The following is a 22,676-nucleotide window of genomic DNA, read 5'->3' as shown; positions in this document are numbered from 1 at the left end:
CCCCAATTCCAAATTTACCTGCCAAGAGACTTCAGACTTCCCTTTGGGGAAGATCAGAGCTTTAGTCTTTGCAGAGCAAGATCTTATCTCACTTCTTTCTAAAGAGCTCATAATTCTTGGGAAGTTTCCAGTATATTCTAATCTGTGTAACTTCTCTAATTTTTGTTTGCCCTTTGCTTAGATAAATTTGGGTTTAGTTTCCATTATTTGTGATGTTCTTTTGGGTAGCATTTGGTGGCAAAAAATTAAGCTGGTCATTGTAAGGCAGAAACGTTACACACATCTTCAGAACAGCAAGGGAAGTGGCTTTTGCTTTGGGGAACCACCATCACCACCAAAATCATACCCCTAAGCCAAAAATACTTGAAGGGAGGGGGCAGATAAAATAAATTCTAGTTCAACACCAGGCTGAATGAAGAATAGCCAGCTCGGACTTATATATCTTTCCACAGGTTTCCTTCTCCATCCTCCCTTCCCCTCCCTCTCCCTTCTTCCCCCACCCCCAAATAGTAGTAAAGACTCTACTCTGAACACTAGCTCCACCTCTCATACAGGTCCACAGTGTCAGATAAACCTTCCCACCAATCCAGTCCAACTATGAGAAAGTCTCCCAGAACCAAGGAACCCTAGGCTACTTCACCAGTTGCCCATTAGCTTATAATGAACTTCTTGGCAAAGAAAAAAGTGCTAACTTCTTCATGGCTCAACTTTGAAACCAGCCACTAGATTTGAAAGCATGCTATTGGTAAGATAAATGAGCAAATAAATTCATTCAGGGATTTTTTTGTTTAGTAGTTCAATTACCAAGGGATAGGTCCTCAAACAGGTAATTTTGGAGGATAGTTGCAAAAGAGGGAGGGAGAGAGCAGTTAAGTTCCATTTTAGACATTGCTTTGAGATATTATTGGGATATTCAGGCAGAGGTATTCAGCAGACTATTGGAATTAGGACTCAGGAGAGAAATAAGATCTGAAGATAAAGAGATTCAGGGGTCATATTAATAGAGATGATCATTGAATTCATAGTGGCTAAGATCACAAAGTATATATACATATATATATATATATATAGAGATATAGATATAGATATAGATATAGATATAGATATATAGAGAGAAGCTCTACATCCATCAATAGTCTGTCTTATCCTGGGGCAACTAGGTGGCACAGTGGACAGAGCACCAGTCCTGGAGTCAGCTGGACCTGAGTTCAAATGTGGCCTCAGATAACTTAATAATTACCTAGCTGTGTGACCCTGGGCAAGTCACTTAACCCCATTGCCTTGCCAAAAAAAAGTCTCATCCTTCCTGTGATCATTGACTCAGAGCTAAAAAAAATACAACCAACTGAATTGTATTTATTACTCAGTATTATTAAGCACTTTGTCAAGCAACTAGAACACCCCACACACTGTGGAAACAAAAACAAAATAACTGCCTTCACCCTCAGAAAGTTTACATTCTACTGGGGGAAAACATATCCACAAACAAGTAAATACCAAAATATATAGTTTTCTGACTCAAACCTATCTCTATACTGTGATTCCTTATCACTTGCCTTCACCACATTCCAGCAAAACTGATCAACTTGCTCTTCCTTCTCATCTTTGCATCTGTAATGTTCTGTCTCCTGATCTCTGCTTCAACAAGCTCAAAGGCTACCTCCCACATATAGGCTATGAGACCCCCTCTCCCCAGGCCCCCCATGTTGTTATTACGATTTTCTATGTTTTTATTTACTTAGCTGGGAAACTAAGAAGTAGAATTAAACTAAGAAGTGGAAGGCAGATTGCAAACATGTTTTAGGTTCAATGGATGTAATAGAAAACTAATGGAATTTCTTTAGCGAGAGAAGTAATGTGGTCAGATCAATACTTTATGAAAATCACTCTGGCAGTTGAGTGGAAAATGGATTTGAATTTGGGGAAGAAACCTGACTCAGGGAGACCAATTAAGCTATTGAGAGGTGATGAGGATCTGAACTGTTATTGCTTTTTGACTCCATTTGGGATTTTCTTGGCAAAGATACACAGGAATGGTTTGCCTTCTTTAGCTCATTTTATAGATATGCAACTGAGACAAACAGGGTTAAGTGATCTGTTCAGGGTCACAGTGTCTGAGACCTCAGTTGAACTCAAGATGATGAGTCTTCCTGATTTCAAGCCCACTGCTCTAACTACTGTGCCACCTCACACCCCCCAATTGGACTAGGCAGATGGCTGTGTGAGTGGAGAATGGTGATATATAACAAAATTTAGCAATGTACTTATATTGTACTTATATCTAGCAGTTCATTTCTTCATCAGAATTTCATTTTTGAGAGCTTATCTTAGAATATACATAGATATCCTTCTTCAGGATCCTATGTGTTTCCTTTTACTAACTTTCAAATATGCTTTATTAAAAATCTAGGGTTACTTGTGGGGCTGTCTTCCCACAGTCTTTGCAACACAATTTCCAATTTTTATCACCCTTTGGTTACAAGACTTGGAACACACATCTCCAAAGAAATTAAAGTGAGTATCCAAAAAAGGCACAGGGTGGATATGAACAGGCAACATATAACTGATGAGATTCTGAAGAACAGGAATAAAATGTCAGAGAAAAACAAAATAACAAAAGGTGGAAAGGCCATGGAGCAAGGGACAACAGGAGAAAAGTGAAGAAGACCTTCAGGGTGTTAGGAAAACTTGTGGAAGATCATTGACAAGAATTGCACTGGATGGGCAGACAAGGCTTCTATCTGCTCTTTGGGAGGGAACATCCAAATAAGATAATCACTTCTTTCAACTATATCTGTTTTTTTTACATTCTAATGGGTCTAACAACCTCAGAGTTGTTTTGATTTGCATTTCTTTTATTACCAGTTTAGAACCTTTTTTGATAGTGTTGGTAACTTGCATTTTTTTTTTAAACTCAGAACTCAAAAGGCTCATTTCCTCTTGGCCACTTAGCCATTAGAGAATGGCTCTTAGGCATATTTTTCTGTTAGTCTCTATCTTAGACTTAACTGAGATATGTGATGTCAAAATTTTTGATATTTTTTAAATTTTATTTATTAATTTGAATTTTACAATTTTTCCCCTAATCTCTCTTCCCTCTCCCCACCCCACCCCCACAAAAGGCAGTCTGTTAAACTTTACATTGTTTCCATGGTATACATTGATCTAAGTTGAATGTGATGAGAGAGAAAAATCATATCCTTAAGGAAAAAAATAAAGTATAAGAAGTAGCAAAATTACATAAGATAATAGTTGATGATATGGACTGCCATTTAAACATGATTTCAAATACTTTTTAAGAAAATGAAACACCTAAACAAGGAGAAAAATAAATAGCAATCCAAGGGTTCATCTAAATCAGTATTTTATTTCAATAAATGTTCATTTTTAAACAAAGTCACATACACATTAATCAAATTCCAATGTAATAAATTCATTCAATCATACTCCCTCCCCTCCATTATCTACTGAAAATAATTTTTTAAAATACTTGCAGAAAAACCTGTCTAGGAGTGTATGTGTGTAGGGAAACATTCCTGCAATTCATGTCAGATGCATGTTGGATCTAGAAACAGACCCAAGGCAGTCTTTCTAAACAGGTTTCACTATATTAGCAGCAAAGAGCACAGTGCAAAGTGGCATTGTGTTGTCACATAGATTGTACAAAGGGGAAAATAAAACACAGATACACACACATATACAGAAAACCTGAACCACATAAACACAAGGCACAAAATCACTACAGTGATTTTCCTCACTAGCTTTTATAGTATAGATTAAATCCTATACAATAAACTCTCAAAAGACTGTTCAGGATCTTTCATATTTGCTTGAATTCTATCATATATTTTGCTTTTTAAGAAAAAAAAGGCTAATTGATGAAGACCTGAAAATCTTTCTGTGCTTTAACAATTTTAGTTCTGAATCCATTTATTAGACCCATTAGAATGTAAAAAAAAAGATATAGTTGAAAGAAGTGATTATCTTATTTGGATGTTCCCTCCCAAAGAGCAGATAGAAGCCTTGTCTGCCCATCCAGTGCAATTCTTGTCAATGATCTTCCACAAGTTTTCCTAACACCCTGAAGGTCTCCTTCACTTTTCTCCAAATTAGGATTTCAACTGTATCTCAATGATGTGCAAATGCCACAGGATATGACTCTGCCTGAAGAGAATCTTTTCTTAGGAGAAATCAAATCATTACCTATGATGCCCAATGAAATCAAGGAGATAAACCCCAGAAGGGCTTCAATGAAACTGCTTAAAATACATAGGACACCCCAGACTTCTCATGCCACTTTCCTTAATTCTGTTTAACAATATTTTACCCACTATTTTGCAGAACATCGTGATCAAAATTCTAAAACACAAGATGGCAGCACCTACTAACTCCATCAGCCACAGTAAGGTCGGATATTTCATATACTGCATAAAAGGCAGACAGAAAAAATTCATTTCATATGAACCAACACATTTCCTTTGGTGATGCAGCAATATGGAAACCAAGTCTCCCTAAAAAAAAAAGTGCTTAAACTCATAGACAATCTGTTCCAACTTGAATCTACAGAGGAGACAAACACATATTTTGAAAATCTACATGTGATATTAAGGAACTGAAAGTGGCTGAAAATTTTGTCTAGAGTCCTGAGCTCTCAATATAGTTGTTGAAATCCAATTTCTACTGGAGGAAAAAAATTTGATCAGAAAAAAATAAAAGCAAAACCATCATAAGTCAGAACTATACAAATCTCCACTCTTTGCTGAGTCTGATTCTAAAGCCACCTACCTCATCCAGCAAACTTCCACTGCTTATGCAGTAACAACCAAATGGTATTAGAGGAGAACAATACACCCATTTGGAGATCATGAGTCCAAATTTATTGTTTTATGTTCTAATAAAGTAAAAGGACAGTAAAATAACACACCTACTATAAGAAACTGGCAGGAAAGGAGGTGCTGGATTGTAGACTTTAAAAGCAGAATGGCCAAAGCAGGAATGGGAAGGCATAAGGGGGAAATATGTAAATTGATCTAAAAAAATTTCAAGAACTTTTATAATTTATTTTAGCAAAATAGTACTGATTATGAAAAACTACAAAATTACAACATTCTAAAGGTGATGCCCCAATTCTAAAGTTTACTAAAATGAAAAAACTGGACTCCATTAAATTCAGTATATTTAAAATACTATCTGGTTGAGGACATTCCAAGGACATTCTTCAATATAGAAGCAGTTTCTTTCTTTAAAAGTCAAAGTTATTTAAAAAAATACCTAGCACACAAAAAAAAATAATTTTCTTTCAATGAAAACTCACTCAAAATGCAAATGTCCAAAAAAGGACTGAATTAAGTTATTTAGATGATCAGATGATCATTCACATACTACATATAATACATACATATACAAACTTAGACCAAACTTCAGTTCAAATTTCTGTTCCTTAAATCTCACTTTGCTCTCATTAATAGCTTGCTAATTTTTTCAATTACATCAATATTGCAAAAATAATATGAATGATTTAAAAACCTTGATCAATCAAACAATCAAACCACCCAAAGAAGGGATGGACAATATACAGATTACACATTTTTCGATATTGTCTGAGAATTTGTTTTGCTTGCCCATGCTTATCTGGGTTTTTTTGTTTTGGGTTTTTTTTTTTTTTTAGATTTTTGCAAGGCAATGGGGTTAAGTGGCTTGACCAAGGCCATACTGCTAGGTAATTAAGTGTCTGAGGCCAGATTTGAAATCAGGTACTCCTGACTCCAGGGCCAGTGCTCCATCCACTGAGTCACCTAGCTGCCCCCTCAAGCTTATCTTGTTAACAAGGATTTGGTTTGTTTGGGCTTTTTTCCAAGTAGGGGTGCATGAGAGAGAAAAATGTTTAACAATTGAAAAATAAATTTTAATTTAAAAAAGATTTCTGTATTTTTTTTAAACATGCTAATATACTTTTCCCAAGAAGAAATCTGGACATGGAAAGTCAGTAGGATAAAGGTCAAATGGTATTACAATTCTCAAATTACTGTTCCAAATTCTAGATTTGCTTCCCTTTAGAAAACTATTAAAGTTCATGACCTCTTATATAATTCTTATGTGAATAAACACATAAAAATCTGATCAATGTTAAGTTAGAGGAAAAAATACAAATAAACTCATTCATAAATGTTCCACATTTAGAAACTGCATATGGCAAAACACAAATACTTTGATGAGACAAAAATGGAAACAATATACTCATTTGATTAATAAATCCTAACACATTTATAATTTAAATCTAATTTCATAATAATCTTTAAAAAAACAAACATTATTTATGTTCAGATAAAACGAGTCCCAGTTAACAAACTCCACAAATTATAATATTTGCAAAAAAAATGATGTTTCTACATTAATTGCATTCAGATGAGCATGAACATCTTCACACCCACACTCAAAGGGGAAGAAAGAAAAGGGTCATGGATTCTCTGTAACCAGTAATTTCAAATTCTTCTTCATCTAAATAAAGTTCCCCCTGACACTTTTATTTAGAGGTTAGTTGGGGAGGATTTTAAATATACTCCCAAAATTAACATGGAATCCCACAAGGTTGAGAGATATTCCCTCACATTACATCTCTAGGTTCCAGATTGACCAGAACTGTCATTTTTCTCTGATTCTGCTTTTCTATTTGGAAAATAGATATACTTGTTCCTTGACAAATGAGAGGAAAATAATATTAAGTTAGTACTCTGTACAACTTCTGGGGGAAAAAACACTATGAAATTAAAGGTACTGATTTAATTGCTACTTAGCAAAGGATCAATAAATTTTTAGCTAACTTCAATATAGGTAGTTAAGTTAAAAGGTTGAGGTCAAAGTACTCCTACAGATGCAATGCCTCAATCATATACTTTTTAAGGGTTTATATTACAATAACCTTGTATAGAGAATCAAGGCTTGTTCTGGTTAATTGAAATTTCCTGATCAACTAATGTACTTAGTAGAAATATCCCTGGCAAAAGTATCACATGAGATAAAAAGATCTGAGCTTTTGGCACTTTCCTCTTAGAAACATTTTTCTTTCATTTGTAGTTTATGCTCTTGATTTGGGTGGTTGGTGTTTTTTGGTTTGTTTGCTTGAAGGATGTTACTATCCACAAATTTTCCATCTAGTTTAACAGCCAGGTAATCAACTGCAGTGCCAGCACACACACTGTAAATAATAGTCTCCAATTACTTTAAATAGAATAAATATAGGAGAAAAATATTTTCCCCAAACTCGGTGAAAAATGTTTGAAATTTCAAAAAATAATATTTGATTAGATGTTTAAGAATAAAGCTCTTAAATAATGGGTTAATAGAAAATGTACTTTTTAAAACAAAATTTTCATAATTATCATATAAATTGGTAATTTTTAAAATTAATACTTAAGGATCTCTAAATAAAAGCATAAAACTAAAAGAAGCTGAAGTTGGGGGTAGGCTGTCCTCTTCCACATCATTTTTTTATGACCTGGAAGGATGGGAAAATCCTTCATAGTAACTCTTGAACTGAGTTATGGGTGTTTAGGATGGTTTACTGCATCTTAATTACTCCACTTAATCTTCAATTCTTTTGAACATCCTGAATTCCTAAGTTGTTTAAGGTTCTGATTATACATGATGTTGGGTATCATGACCCATTTCCCAAGGGTGACCTTAGAATCACTAATGCTCAAAAATATTTAATTCTTCTCTTAATAATATGGCAACTACAATCTAGTTCTGGCTATCTATCTATATATATAAAACCTTGTATAGCTACCCAAAATGTAGCCTGTGATGGCTCTTCAGAGAATTCTATGTACTTTTCTCTCTTTCTCCTGGCATCCCCCATCTCTTCCTATGCCAGTCAATTATGCCATTCACCCTCCTCTAAGAAGAGGTATGAAAAAGATGTAATAACCTCCATTTTCCAGCACAGCTTGCCCCTCTCTTGTCAGTGGCTGGTATATATTGCTTTATTAATCTGACATCCCACAAGATGACCTGTAGAGTGAAGGAGTAAAAGAAGCATCTGTATGCTTGGAGGTTCCTTCCCCTTGGAACCCTTTTGCCTAAGATTAAGGTTACTACCTAATGTAGTAAATAACCAAAAGGGTTCCAAAACTCAAAGGCCTGTCTTAGAAACAAGGTAAAATGTTGAAAAGGATGTACTTTTGAACATTAAGACCACCAGAGGTTCACTGGGAAATGAGCACAGGTGTACCACCCAGGAGCAAAAGAAATAGATAAGAAAAGACTATGTTGTACTAAAGCAGAAATACAGAATCAGAAAGTGTGATCGATCTTGAAATCTAAGGGGGAAAAAATATAAAGAAATATGTATGAAGATGCACATTAAGTGTGCCTGACATCACATATGATCTTCACAAACAGCTTCCTGAGTATGCAACAACAGAAGAAGCTTGCACTGGAAAGGCAACAAGAGCACAGAACACTGAAAAGGCAAATCCCCTTTTCTGACTGAATTGGCACTCTGGGTTAAAAACTCAGTCTCTTGTGAATGTGGCAATCAACCAAAATTTAGGTGAATAGATAGCTATAACTGAGTTTCTAGCCTTGCAAAGCCTAGAAACGAATTTGTATAAGTAAAGGATGTTTAGAAGGGTCACTGTCTATTGGTCTAACTACCAAAAATTTAGATATATAAATGCCCCCATCAAACTTAAAAGGGAAAAATGATAAGCAACAGTAGTTTTTTTTTCTTTTAAGTATAAACTCCTCTAAGGATGTCCTCTTGAGACGATGACTCAAAAGTATTCAAAGTGTAAGGAATTTTCAGGTCACCAAATTCATTATCAAAAGTAGGGTTTTAGGGGCAGTTAAGTGGCGCAATGGATGAAGCACTGGCCCTGGAGTCAGGAAGACCTGAGTTCAAATCTGGCCTCAGACACATAATATTTACCTAGCTATGTGACCTTGAGCATGTCACTTAACCCCATTGCCTTGCAAAAACAAACCAAAAAAAGTATGGTTTTAAAAGAGATTTTGTCCTTGCTATCTCATTTCTTTCCACTACTTCTTTTTTTCACAATCTTCCTTCTTTCTTGGAAAAAGGGAACAGCCTTTATTAACAACCCATATAACTCAAGTCAGTGCATTTTACTCTTTGGAAAATATTTCATTACCATACAAAGAATTTAAGAATTAGAAAAGATCTTAACAATCAAAGTCAAATTACTCTCATTTTTATAAGTAAGAAAACTAAAAGAGAGAAATTAAATGATCTAGGCAATATCATGGAGTCAATTTGTGGTAAAAGTTGTAACTGGAACCAGTGTCCTGACTCCCAAGGTTCTTTCTATGACATCATATTTTCTCATTATTATCAGAAAAATACTTTGAATCAGAAATCAGAAGCTATCATGATTTGCTCCAAGAAAGAGTCTGTACAATTGCTGTCCGGATTAAAGAAGCATTCTGAAGGAAGAAGACTCTTTCGTGAGGCTTTACCAACTCATACCAAGTAGAGTTGGCTATTTACTAATTTTACCAGTAGTTTCTTGAATTCTGTTAATTTATTCCTTTCATCATCACTCTTTTATGTGACTTCTGCTAATAGAAAACATCTTAAGTATCTATGCCATCTTTGCATCCTGTAAATGTAGGCCTAGGGTTACTTCACACTTTACTAGCCACACCTGAACTCACCTTTTGCTGTCAAACATGCTAGGCTGACATGACACACCAGAATTTTCAATTTGTGATAATCAGAGTTAGAAGTGCCAAATCCTATTTAAAGATGTTAATGATCTACTCTGATTTGCCTCCTTAAAGCCAATTGCTTGCTTCAGGGAATCAATAATTAATTCATCTTTTACTCTGTCATTCTTTTTCCCTGTCTAGAGTAAGGGGCTTCACAGAGGAGTTGCTAGTAATAACTAAAGAGGAACTGAATGGTATGCTATTGGACAATAACTGACTAGAGATTTCTATGGGAGATTCCCTCAAAATTTTCCTAGATGTTTCTATTACTGAATTCCTCATAGTATCATTCATTTCAATCATTTCAAAGTCGATTTTGTTCCATTCTTCTTCAGCACCATCTTCTCCATAATCATCTTCATCCTCCTCATTAAATCTAGAAGTAGAGAGTAGTGCTTTCTGGTCTTCACTCTTTCTTTCCTGAATCTTGCTATCAAGAGGTGCGGTGGCCAGTTTGTACATGATAGGAAACAAAACGCCTGTGGCAATAGCTGACCCCAATGAAACATACAGAATCCCAGGAAGATGTGGGTATTTTCCTTGAAGAGATCCAACTACCACAGGAATGATCATTTCTCCCAGGGCAGCACCAACTACAAATAAAGCAGCCGATTTGCCTTTAATGGTCATGTACTGTTCAATCCAAGAAACGCCACTGGGAAATGTGGTAGCCATTGAGGCCCCATACACCGCAGTTGCCACCCATAGACAAATGTGGTTCTTACTAAAAATCACAAGAAGCAGGGAGGAAATCAAGCTGCCCACATTGCTTATCACAATCATGGCCCCAGGCCTCAGACATACAGCAAAAAAAATTGCCAGGCCCCTGCAAATGGCAAATGTCCCCCAGAAGGCAGAGTTCAAACCTGCTGCTTGACTGTCACTCATGCCAGCATGGGCCGTTGCAAAAGAGAAAATGTAAGAGCCATATGTGACCTCTGCTCCTACATAAAAAAAGAAGAATATAAAAAGGAGAACAAGAAGGGCAACCTGATATTTTGCAGTGCGAGATCTCTGAGGAGCTTCTTTTGTTTTCTCTTGATTTGGATTTTTTTTGAAAAATAAAACAATAAAGAAGGAAAATATCACCAAACTATAAGTTCCTATAACAACATAAGCCAAGAGCAAATTCTCATTAGCAGGTACTCCAAATATGACTTCTAAGTCAGCTGCAGGTGGTGTGAGCTCAGACTGGTTTGACATGTCAGCTAGCTCAGACTGGTTTGACATGTCAGCTGTCACCTGATTTTCAGAGGGCACAGTATTGCCAAAGGCCAACTTGGCCAGCAAGGGAGCCAAGAAGGCCCCCAAGGCAAAAGTGAAATGCAAGGCCTGAAGGTGTGAGGCTGCTTTACCTTTCCATATATGCAGGATGAGGACATTGCCACCTACAAATATAAAAAGAAATAAATTTTTGTATTAAAAATTCTGCATGCCATTGATATCTTGAAAGTCAATGTAGAAATTATCTTCAGAAGAGGTTTAGGTATCAGAAATAGTATAGAAGATGTATATATAAACTATAATTTACTAAGCCAAGAGAAATCTAGCATAGAAGCCAGAAAACCAGTTTGGGAGTTCAAAAGATCTGGGTTCAAGTCCTGTCTCTGACACAAACTGGTCATGTGGACCTGGGCAGCACTCTGAGACTTTTATGTTGCACAATAGTCATTAATATGCATTTAAGATTTATTGTACCAATGAAACCACAGGTCAACATTCACCTCGTGCCACCCTTTACCTCATAAAAGGCTAAGTAATCAAATACTGCTAACCTACGTTCAAACTCAGGGAATCTGAAAGTTAAGGAGCACTTTTGTATCATGTAAGTTTTGGAAATGAATTCTACATACATAGTAAATCTCAATATTTTCCTCAGTGAACCTATGTAATTATAAAATTACACCTTAAAGAATCATAGTGACCAAATTACCCAAAGGACAATGGAGAGACAGAGAATGGGTAGCAGTAGTCTGAAGTGTGTAGCCAACAACTGATCCACAAGAAGTGGCATCAAAGACATAGTCAAACACATATACGATCAGAAAAAGGATGTGGGTTGGTCACAGAGGGAGACAAAAGGAAGTAAATGTCTCAAGCCTTTACTGCTGTGCTGATAACAACCCATCAAAAACTACAACCATTCAAAGGTTAACAACCCCAAAAGAATTTTGTGAGTGTGCATGTACATTTGAGGATATATATATATATATATATATATATATATATATATATATATATATTTGTATATATGTTTATAAACATACAACCTTAAATGGCAATTTAGTGAAAGAACACAGGAATCTCAGAGAAAAGGAAAAAAAAAATGATAGGCAGAGCAAGGAATAGATTTCAATTTAGCTCGCATAACTTTTTTCATCCCTTCCAATACAAGTATTCAATACCTACCTTGAACATAATAGGCAAATTAAATAATAATCTGGAAATAGTCACTAAATCTAATCTGCTCTAGGTCCAAATTTGGTTTGGGTTTTGAATAATCACTCTATAACATAGTAATTAAGATTTACTACCAAATGAAAGTTGACATTCTGTTGTGTTAACTATTGTCAAAGAGTTCCCTCCCTAGAGGATCCTAACACCTATTGCTTAAGAAGCAGGGTAGTAACAAGTCACAAACAGTAGCCCCATACTCAACCCCATCATACCTGGCAAAGATTACTGCCACAAGTGCCATATGGGAGAGTAAACTAATTGACAATTTAAAAAACAGAGTTTGCTGTTTTCTAAAAGAAGCAATCTTCACTTCCCTCCTTCCTTTCTTCTTTTCAGGAATTATGATAAATTATTCACTCACCTGTGTCTAAAATTCCAGTACAAATACCCATGACTGCCATCATAATAACCAGTAATATAGCTTTCTTGCAAAAGGGGATAAGGTAGAGACCAATAGATGTCCCCAGCATTGACAGACCTGAAAGAAAGGTAAAAATTAGATACAAAATACCTTTGCATAGGTCATCATAAAAACAATCTCATATAAAATCCCTAAATTAGGTCAAAGTGAACTGTTCTATAAAATAAAGAATAATGGGGCAGCTAGGTGGCGCAGTGGATAGAGCACTGGCCCTGGAGTCAGGAGTACCTGAGTTCAAATCCAGCCTCAGACACTTAATAATTACCTAGCTATGTGGCCTTGGGCAAGTCACTTAACCCCCACTGCCTTGCAAAAACCTAAAAAATAAAATAAAATAAAGAATAAATAATTCTAATTGTTTGAGAAAAGAACTTGGAAAAGGTCGTGTGTATGAACACAGAGAGCAGAGAAGATACACATGAAGCTAGAGAAATAATAAGAACAAAAATAAAGCAGAAAAGAATGTATAAAATAGAGGGAGACTTGGGGTGAGGTGAAAGAAGAGTATTAAAATTATGAGGCAAGCCCTGAATCCTAATTCGATATACAGTTATTATAATACATGTCAAGAGGCTTCAAAAAATTAATTCAAGAAAATTCACTAGCAGAAACAAATTCTGTTCACAATCTGAATAGATAATACAGGGAATACTAACAGGCATCACAAGATCAAGGCTCCATTAATTAAAACACAGGCTTGGGAGCCCTGTTCAGATCCCATATATCTTGTCATATTAATAATCTGGAGGGCAACTTCAGAATGACAAAGGGAATTCAAACTGCAGCATGAAGACCATTTGAAAGAAATGGGGTTGCTCAGCCTAGAGGAGAAATTTCATAGTGGTTGGAGCAGTGAACTTAAGTCAAGACAATTAAGAACCTGAATCATGCCTCTGACACTTAATAATTGTGAGGCCCATCTATAAAAAGGAAATAATACCAGTAAGAACCTTACCAAGGTTATTGTGAAGATTCAAATGAAATATGTAAAGCTCTTCATAAATATGAACTACCATTATTAGCCAAATATTGAAAAAGTTGTCAGACCTATTCTTCTTGGCCCCAAAAGAGCAAAACTGGACCAATGGGAGAAATTCTAGAGAGTAGGATTTCAGTTTAGCATAAGGAAGAACTAACACTTAGAAATGTCCAAATTTGGAATGGACTAGGTAGTGAGCTAGTCCTTAATGAAAAACCTTAAGCAAAATACTAATGACCAATCCATCAGAAACATTGTAGACTGAACATTTTGAATAAGAGTTGGACTAAATGATGTCTGAGGTCACTTTAATTCGAAGATTTGATTCTATTAACTTTTATGACCCAAAATTCAACAAAAGGGGTTATTTTCATTAAAATACTATTTCTTAATCTTCATGAGTTATAAAATATAAAATCATCCAAACATGTATACTTCTACTGTTCATAATCATAGAACATGTAATAGAGCTTTATAAGTAATATTGTTTAACAGAAGAGGAAATTTCACAATTTGTTTTAAATCCATTCAACCTTTTTCATTCAATTTTATATCTTTTACTTCTTTTTTTGGAAAAAAAAATCAATCAATCAATCAAAAAAAAGCAATAAATTCTTCCACACCCCCCCCAACTAAAGAATTACTGTTAAGGTCACAAAAACTAGACTTCATAATAGTACTGGAGATTGTTTAGGATTATAGAATTTGAGCTGCAAGATACTTAAAAAGGTGAACTATTTCAGCCTCCACATTTTACTAGGAGGGGAAAAAAAAGGCTAAGTGACCTATTCAGCTTCACTCAAAAGGCCAAGGATAAACTTGGGCATAAAAGCACCATAGTCTTCAATCAGTCCTGACTCTACAGTAACAGTCATCTCTGGGAAAATTATGACTTTTAAAATTAATTTTGGTTAAAAATAATTTAATAGAGGGGCGGCTAGGTGGTGTAGTGGATAAAGCACTGGCCCTGGAGTCAGGAGTACCTGGGTTCAAATCCGGTCTCAGACATTTAATAATTACCTAGCCGTGTGGCCTTGGGCAGGCCACTTAACCCCATTTGCCTTGCAAAAACCGAAAAAAAAAATTTAATAGGATTTTCTTTAACTTTCAAATATTTTTTATCAGTTAGGAAGAAAAATTGGTCTTAACCTCAATAAAAGGAATTTCTATTTTGTTTTAACTGTTAAATTCAATAGACAGTACCTTACCATTTTGCTGTAGATTTATCAGAACTAAAATTCCCCATAAAATATGAAGTATGCATCATCTACTAAATTAAAAAGGTTTCACCACAAATTTCAAAGGTGGAAAAAAAAAGTCTGATTTTATAAAAACAGATGAAATATTATGGAAAGAAGTAAGCCCATGCATCTTTTATCACAGCTAAGTGCATCAGTCCCCAAATACAATCCACTGCTGAGCCAGCCCTGTGGTCTGAGCCAGAATGGGCATCCAGGTGTTTCTTTAGATCTAAAGCAATCCACCATATCAACCTATTTAGCCCGAAGAAGACTTATGGAGAACAAGATAGCTGACTTTAATTCTTGAATGGCTATTAAGTGAAAAACGAATTAAAACTTTGCTTTGCGTAGTCCCAAAAAGGCAGAACTAGGAATAATGGGTAAATGGTGCAGAAAACCAGACTTTCTAACAACTAGGGCTGTCCAGAAATATAACAGACTGCTACAGCACAAGTTTGTAGATTAATATGAGGTATCTTCAAGTGGAAGCTGGGTAGGAACCTGTTGGGGACACCACTGAGCCAAATCATGTCCAGGTCTTCTAACTCACACTAGATAATCTCTGAAATGCCTTCTGATTCTAAGAAGCTGTATAGTCCTGGTTTAAAAGATTTTGAATTCTACATAGTACCCAGGGTAAAAGAGGGTTTCTGGGTAGATATGCTGGAATCACAGAAGCTACTCATTAACTGCTAAATAAATGAACACAATTCCTTAATACTATACATATATATTCAGAGATAACTATCAATTCCTATGTTAAAAATTTCATATTTTTCTATTGGATCTGTTGTTTCACTGGTATAGGGAACTCCAAATGAGAAAACTACCTCTACCAACTGAGTTCAGCTCTGCAATTTATGGCCTTAAGAGAGCTTCCTGGGCTCTGAGTTTAATGTTATGGTCACACAATCTGCAGGTGTCAGAGACAGGGCTGAACCAAGGTCATATTGACTGAGGCTGTCTTAAAAGGTATTAATACAAATGTTTTATCTAATGAAACATCACAACATAACCTATTTGAGATACTCTACTTACCCAAAATTAAATTATAATCCATGTGGTCAACGAGAAATCCACCAATCACAGAACCACTTAGATACCCACAAGCACGGCCCACAAAGATATAAGAGATATCACTGATGTTCTGGTTCACATTTATAGCCAAGTCTGGCAATGTGGGTCCTACTATAGCAATACTCAGACCCTAGGAATTAAAAAAAAACAATAAAATATGAAACTTTACCATCATTAAATTAACGTATACTTGTGCAGTCTGGACAATCACCATTTTTTCACTACTAGACTTTTTGTATGAGAATTGTTAGGATGACCTCTTTGGAGTGATTGTGAATCCTATGTAGGAAGTTCCTAAATAGAATAATGTTCCTCTTCTCGAAAACCATATTATGCAAATGGATGATGCCCACTGAGCTGGTCTTTCAGAATATATATATATATATATATATATATATATATATATGTATATATATATATGTATATACATATATATATATATATATATTTATTTATTTGAATGAATAAAAAAGTTTTTTCTGAGCATTTAAGTTATGTTCAAAGCATTGTATGAAGCACTAGAGATACAAAGAGAAATATAAAGCAAACACTTCCATATACATATAAACAATAGTACTGTACTTAAAAATGAAAATCTCTATTAAAACTTTTCTAAGAGTTCTAATACTGACTGAGCTGCAGGGCAGGCTGCTCATTAATTTTAAAACAGCTAGTGTAGAGTACAGGAGCCTGGCCTTTGAAATCTCTGATAACGTTAGCCAAAAGATCATGGTGCAAAGTTACAACCTCTCAGTGTCCCAGGAAACTCTTTAAGTTAGAATTTCTTGTTTTCAAAGGAAAGTTCTACTACAGGTTAGGACTCAACTAACATTTTTTTTTACTTCTCTCAATGATTTAAGTTTTTAAAAATTAGGATCATGTGATAACTGTGTGTGTATGCAGTTGTGTGTATATATATATACACACATGTATATATAAAATAAAAAATAAAATTTTAGTTTTAGTATTATTATTAAACTGTTAATCCTGAACCTACATGTACAAAAATATTTATAGAAGCTTGTGGCAAAGAATTGGAAATTGAGGAGGATGCCCATCAATTGAGGAATGGCTGAACAAGTTTTATGGTATATGATTATTTCCACCTATTATTTTTTGTAATGTTTTGAATTTTGCAATTTTTCCCCCAACCTCCCTTCTCTCCCCCATCCCCCCAGAAAAGGCAGTCTGTTAATTTTTATGTTGTTTTCATGCTATATACTGATCAAATTTGAATGTGTTAAGAGAAAAATCATATCCTTGAGAAAAAAAATTAGAGATAGCAAAATTATGTAGTACATAATTTTTTAAAAATTGAAGGTAGTCTGGTATATGATTGTTACAGAATTCTACTGTGCTATAAGAAATGATGAGTAAACATTTCCGAAAAATTTAGAAAGACTCACATGAACTAATGCTGAGTAAACTGAGCAGATCTAGAAGAACATTGTACATAATAACAATACTGTATTTGTAATTATGATTGATTTAAACTATTCTCAGAAATACAATGATTCAATATAATTCCAAAAGATTCATGAAAAAATACCATTCTCTTCTTGAGAAATAACTATGTGGTCTGAATGCAGATCAAAGCACACTATTTTCACTTTTTAAACAGTTTTTGTTTTTTCTTCCTCATGGTTTTTCCCTTTTGTTCTGATTCTTCTTTCACAACATGACTAATACAGAAATATGCTTAACATGATTGTGCACATACAACCTATATCAGTTGCCTTGGAGACTGAAGAGAGTAATTGGAAAAAAATAAAATACTATTTGGATAAAAAAAAAAGTTACAATGGTTCACAACAATACCAAAGGACTCAGAAAATGTTACCTACATCCAGAGAAAGAACTAGAGTCTGAATGCAGATGGAAACAAACTCTTTTCATATTCTTTTTTCTTTTTTTTTTTAGGTTTTTGCAAGGCAAATGGGGTTTAAGTGGCTTGCCCAAGGCCACACAGCTAGGTAATTATTAAGTGTCTGAGACTGGATTTGAACCCAGGTACTCCTGACTCCAAGGCCAGTGCTTTATCCACTACACCACCTAGCTGCCCCTTCATATTCTTTTATACAAAATTTTTCCACTTTGAAGTTTTTCTTTCACAACATTAAAAACATGGAATTATGCATTACATGACTATACATGTATAACCTGATATTTTTCCATCTTAGGGAAGAGAATGGAGGAAGAAAAATTTGGAACTCAAAATCGTTTTTTAAATGAATTTTTATTAAAGATATTGAGTTTTGCAATTTTCCCCCCAATCTTACTTCCCTCCCCCCACCCCCCCACGGAAAGCAATCTGTCAGTCTTTACTTTGTTGGAATTCAAAATCTTATGAAAAATGAATGTTGAAAATTATCTTTACATTTGGGTGGAAAAAATAAATAATATTCACATTAAAAAATAAAAAAAAATTTAAAATAAATAATCATTTGTATGAATAAATGCTTTACCACAGATACTTCTGTATTACTTTATATACATATATTTTTAAAGATTATTAATTTTGAATTTTACAATTTTTCCCCTAATCTTAAGGCAGTCTGTTGGTCTTAGGTAGTTTCCATGGTATACACTGATCCAAGTTGAATGTGATGAGAGAAATCATATCTTTAAGGGGAAAAAAATGAAGTATAAGAGATAGCAAAATTACATAACGGTTTTTAAAAAAAATAAAAGGTCATAGTCTTTGGTCTATGTTCAAACTCCACAATTCTTTCTCTGGATACAGATATTCTCCATTGTGGCTACCCCCAAATTGTCCCTGATTGTTGCACTGATGGAATGAGGGAGTCCATCAAGGTTGCTCATCACCCCCATGTTGCTGTTAGGGGGTACAGTGTTTTTCTGGTTCTGCTCATCTCACTCAGCATCAGTTCATGCAAATCCCCCCAGGCTTCCCTGAATTCCCGCCCCTCCGGGTTTCTAATGGAACAATAGTGTTCCATGACATACATATACCACAGTTTCCTCAGCCATTCCCCAAAAGATAGACATTCACTCAATTTCCAATTCTTTGCCACCACAAACAGGGCCGCTATGAATATTTTTGTACAAGTGATGATGTTTTTCCCCTTTTTCATCATCTCTCCGGGGTGGTATTGCTGGATCAAAGGGTAGGCACATGTTTGCTGCCCTTTGGGCATAGTTCTAAACCGCTCTCCAGAAAGGCTGGCCGCGGTCTCGGATCCTGCTGTATTTCTGAAGGGCAGCATCATTTGGGGAGTCGGCACCATGCCAGGGAGGCGGCACTGATGTGGGCGCGGGGCCTGGGTCAGCAGCCCGCTTGGGCCGCCCTGGGGCCGGGTCCTTCCTGAGCCTCGGCTCCCGCACCTCCTCACCTGTCAAGCGGCCGCTGCGGGCCTTCTCGGGCTCTATTCCCATCTATTGTACGCAGAAAATCTTGCTCTGGGTCACTGAAAGATTATTTTTTAACCAGAAAAGATACATTTTTTCCCTTGACTCAAAAAGCACGAACCATGCTGCTCGGAGCTGCTCTCAGTAATACTTTAGCCCAAAACCCCCCACTTCATCGATATCCAATACCGATGAAAAACGATCACTTTACCAAAAAGGCTTCTAAAAGGTGGCTTTTGAGAAGCGGAGCGTCCGCCCTTAGGGCTCCCGCGGAGGAAGCCCGGCGGCGGGCCGTCCCGGGCGCAGCCTCCCCGGCTCGCGGCCGCCCGCCCGCCCGCCCGCCCGCCCGCCCGCCCGGCTCTCACCAGCCCCAGGAAGCCGGCGTACAGCAGCAGGGAGGTGAAGCAGCGGAGCCCGCCGCCGCCCGGAGCCGCGCGGCGCCCCGCCCCGAGCAGCCGCCGGCCGGCCCGGGCCGCAGCCCCGCCGCCCTCCGGCTCCAGCCCCTCCAGGTCTGCCGCGCGCGGGAAGCGGCCGCCCCGACGCCGAGCCGCCGCCTCCGCGGGAAGCCCGGCCGCCCGGGCCGCCCCTCGGCCCGCGGGCCCACGGCGCAGGCGCAGGCGCCGCGCTGCCGCCCCGCCCTTACCGGAAGCCGAGGGTGGCGGGAGAGCCCCGGCCCGCGTGGGCGCGGCGGGCGGAGGAGGCGGACATGCGCGGCCCGAGGTGAGAACCGTGCATTCCCGACCCAATTCCATGGAAGGAACATTTCTTTTTATTTATTTGGGTTGTTTTTTTTTTAGGTTTTTGCTAGTCTACGGGGTTAAGCGGCTTGCCCAAGGCCACACAGGTCATTATTAAGTGTCTGAGGCCGGATTTGAACCCATGTCCTCCTGACTCCAGGGCCGGGGCTCTATCCACTGCGCCACCCAGCCGATTTCTTAAAGCTCCGCCTTGAGGCATGCAATTTGGAGTCAGGCCCGAAGGGTTGAGCTTTGATGCCCAGGGACACAGCTGGGGTGCAGGCTCACCCCCCTCTCGTCCTGGAGGACTGGAACCAAACCACTCTATAAAATGGGAGGCCTGACCCCCTGGACCAGACGGCTTCCTCCCATGTGCGGACAGGAAAACAGCCAAAAGACAGCCCCTACCCCGAGGACCTTATAGCCGGGGCGGCCAGGCGGCAGTGGACAGAGCACCGGCCCTGGAGTCAGGAGCACCCGAGCCATGTGGCCTTGGCCAAGCCACTTAACCCCATTGCCTTACCAAAAAAACAAAAAGAACAAACCTAAAAAAGAACCTTATAGTCCAATGGGGGGGCCAAGGTTCAAACAAATATCTACAAAGCTATAGATGGGATAAATAGGAAGTAATTAAAAGAGGGGGCGAGGAAAGGCTTCCTCTGGGAAATGGGGTTTTTATATAGAGTCATGACTGGGCTCAAATTATGGTTCTATCATTTTCACTGTCACTAAAACATTATCACAAAGAGATTTCTTCTCCCATAACAGCTGGATCTGGAATGTAGTATGTGCTGGATGATGTTCATGTTGACAGATAAAAGGTCTTTACATTATAGTAGTCTACCCAAGAGAAGCCAGTCTTAGGTATGAGATTGGGCAATCATTTAAACATGCTTGTGTGTGTGTGTGTGTGTGTGTGTGTGTGTGTGATAAAAATACACTAAAGAAAATTTTCAGAGACTACTCTGAGCAAAAGAATTTGCTTTTCTTGAGAGAAGGATAGACAGGATCAAAGAGCTTCACCCTAAAGGGCAGTCAAGATTATATAGGTCCGAAGCTGGGCCCCCCTCTCTAACCACCTTCTCCTGTCACCCACTGGCTGGGTCTGCATAGGCACAATGTGATTGGAGGAAAATCTCCACCAGCAATAGGCAAAGAGGGAAAAAAAAATGTTTTCATGATAATTTTGCCATCAGAAGGTGAGGTAATGAAGTAATGTCCATGGTTAGACTGTCCTCCCAGTTTGCAAAAATAGTCTTATCAGAAAGCAGGTGGCTCATGAGCTTCTCCAGAGTCCAATAATAATAGATGGTTTTTCTTAATACAGAGGACTTCATTAGGAATATTGACCCTATGAAGGTTTTACTGGTAATATTACACTGAAGCTCAGTTTTCTCAGGAAAAAAAAAAAAAGATTGAAAACAATCTTGTGAAATGTATAAATATTATTCTCTTCATTTTACAAACAATGAAATCAAAGTTAATAGAGATTAATACCAAGACCATGTTTCAAACCTAGGTCTTTAACTCTGGGTCCAACAATATCTCACATACCTCACTTCTCCCTGTCTTCTGGATCTTGACCTAGACAGAACCAACTATGATTTCAAAAATCAAAACTAAAGACTTGAGTGTCTAGATTTGTACAGAATCGATCCTGTCTCACAAATCTCAATTGAATAATGATTACCACCCAACCTTTCCCTCAGAACATCAGAATTTGAATCATTTTTTTCCCCAGGTCAGAATGTGCCTCTACAAATAAGGTAAAAGAATCCCTAGTTCAGGGGGCAGCTAGGTGGCACAGTGGATAGAGCACCAGCCTTGGAGTCAGGAGTACTCGGGTTCAAATCGGACCTCAGACACTTAATAATTGTGGCCTTGGGCAAGCCACTTAACCCCATTGCCTTGCAAAATCTTAAAAAAAAAAAAAGAATCCCTAGTTCAAAGAATTTGTTTGGAACTTTTAACAAGTGGAGTTTGTTGAGAGAAGATGACAGGCTTTATATGAAGGCTCCCTTATTTTTGGCAAAGGTCCTCTTGGGTAATTTCTCTACACAGACCATGCATGAGAGAAGTTTGGAATTGGAACCAAGTCCTATACATAAAAATATCACCACTAATGTGTCAGTCCATCAGAGATGTCATGGCCCACAGAGCCCAGATAATTTGGGGGGCATATATCTCTTCAACTCAAACCTTTGCCCTGAAACCTGGGAAACAGTCTTGACAGCCTAGAAGTTGGCATCATCTGTCCTCTACAAGTCAATTCAATAAGCATTTCATAAGTCCTAATATATTCAGAGATCTCTGCTTACAGATAAGGAAAGATAAACTTGGGACAAAAGATACACAAATGATGATTAGAGATTTATAAAAAAAATAAAAGTGCTATATGACTTCCAAGGGGAAATGGTTTCATGGAGTCTATAGCATTTAAGTTGGCTTTCATTGGTAGGATATCCTAAAAGACAAAAAAGGGAAAGGAGAATATTCCAGACATAGGTAATAGGATAAAGGCAAAGAAGTAATGAGGCATATACAGGGAACAAAGAGTAATCTTTAATCTTAATGGTTCCCTTGGAACCAAAATATACCTCTTTCATAGTTGTTTTCACATTGTTTCATTAAACTGATCTTGAGGGTAAGGATAGTTTTTGCTTTTA

The 22,676-nt window shown here is 37.3% G+C and overlaps 1 protein-coding gene across 1 annotated transcript; it reads right to left on the bottom strand.

The window, feature by feature from the left end:
• Nucleotides 1-7,576: 7,576 nt before the first annotated feature.
• Nucleotides 7,577-19,707, bottom strand: MFSD4B (major facilitator superfamily domain containing 4B). Its single transcript, XM_074187374.1, has 4 exons — nt 19,639-19,707; nt 15,866-16,034; nt 12,548-12,664; nt 7,577-11,117 (listed from the first exon to the last, which is right to left on the bottom strand). The coding sequence occupies exons 2-4, from the start codon at nt 15,885-15,887 to the stop codon at nt 9,850-9,852; spliced, it is 1,407 nt and encodes a 468-aa protein (XP_074043475.1). The 5' UTR covers nt 15,888-16,034; nt 19,639-19,707; the 3' UTR covers nt 7,577-9,849.
• Nucleotides 19,708-22,676: the final 2,969 nt, after the last annotated feature.

This window comes from Macrotis lagotis, chromosome 5 (assembly GCF_037893015.1).
Source record: "Macrotis lagotis isolate mMagLag1 chromosome 5, bilby.v1.9.chrom.fasta, whole genome shotgun sequence".
Taxonomy (NCBI): Eukaryota; Metazoa; Chordata; class Mammalia; order Peramelemorphia; family Peramelidae; genus Macrotis; species Macrotis lagotis.
Note: the sequence above shows the minus strand (reverse complement) of the source record. Positions and strands in the feature narration are given on the sequence as shown.

Bases quoted from the DNA above. Each gene is read 5' to 3' on its own strand.
- MFSD4B (XM_074187374.1), bottom strand. From the start codon at position 15,887: ATGGATTATAATTTAATTTTGG. The intron at 12,665-15,865 runs GTAAGTAGAGTA...CCTTTCTTTCAG, and splicing joins GGATTATAATTTAATTTTGG to GTCTGTCAATGCTGGGGACA. The intron at 11,118-12,547 runs GTGAGTGAATAA...TTATATTTGTAG, and splicing joins TACTGGAATTTTAGACACAG to GTGGCAATGTCCTCATCCTG.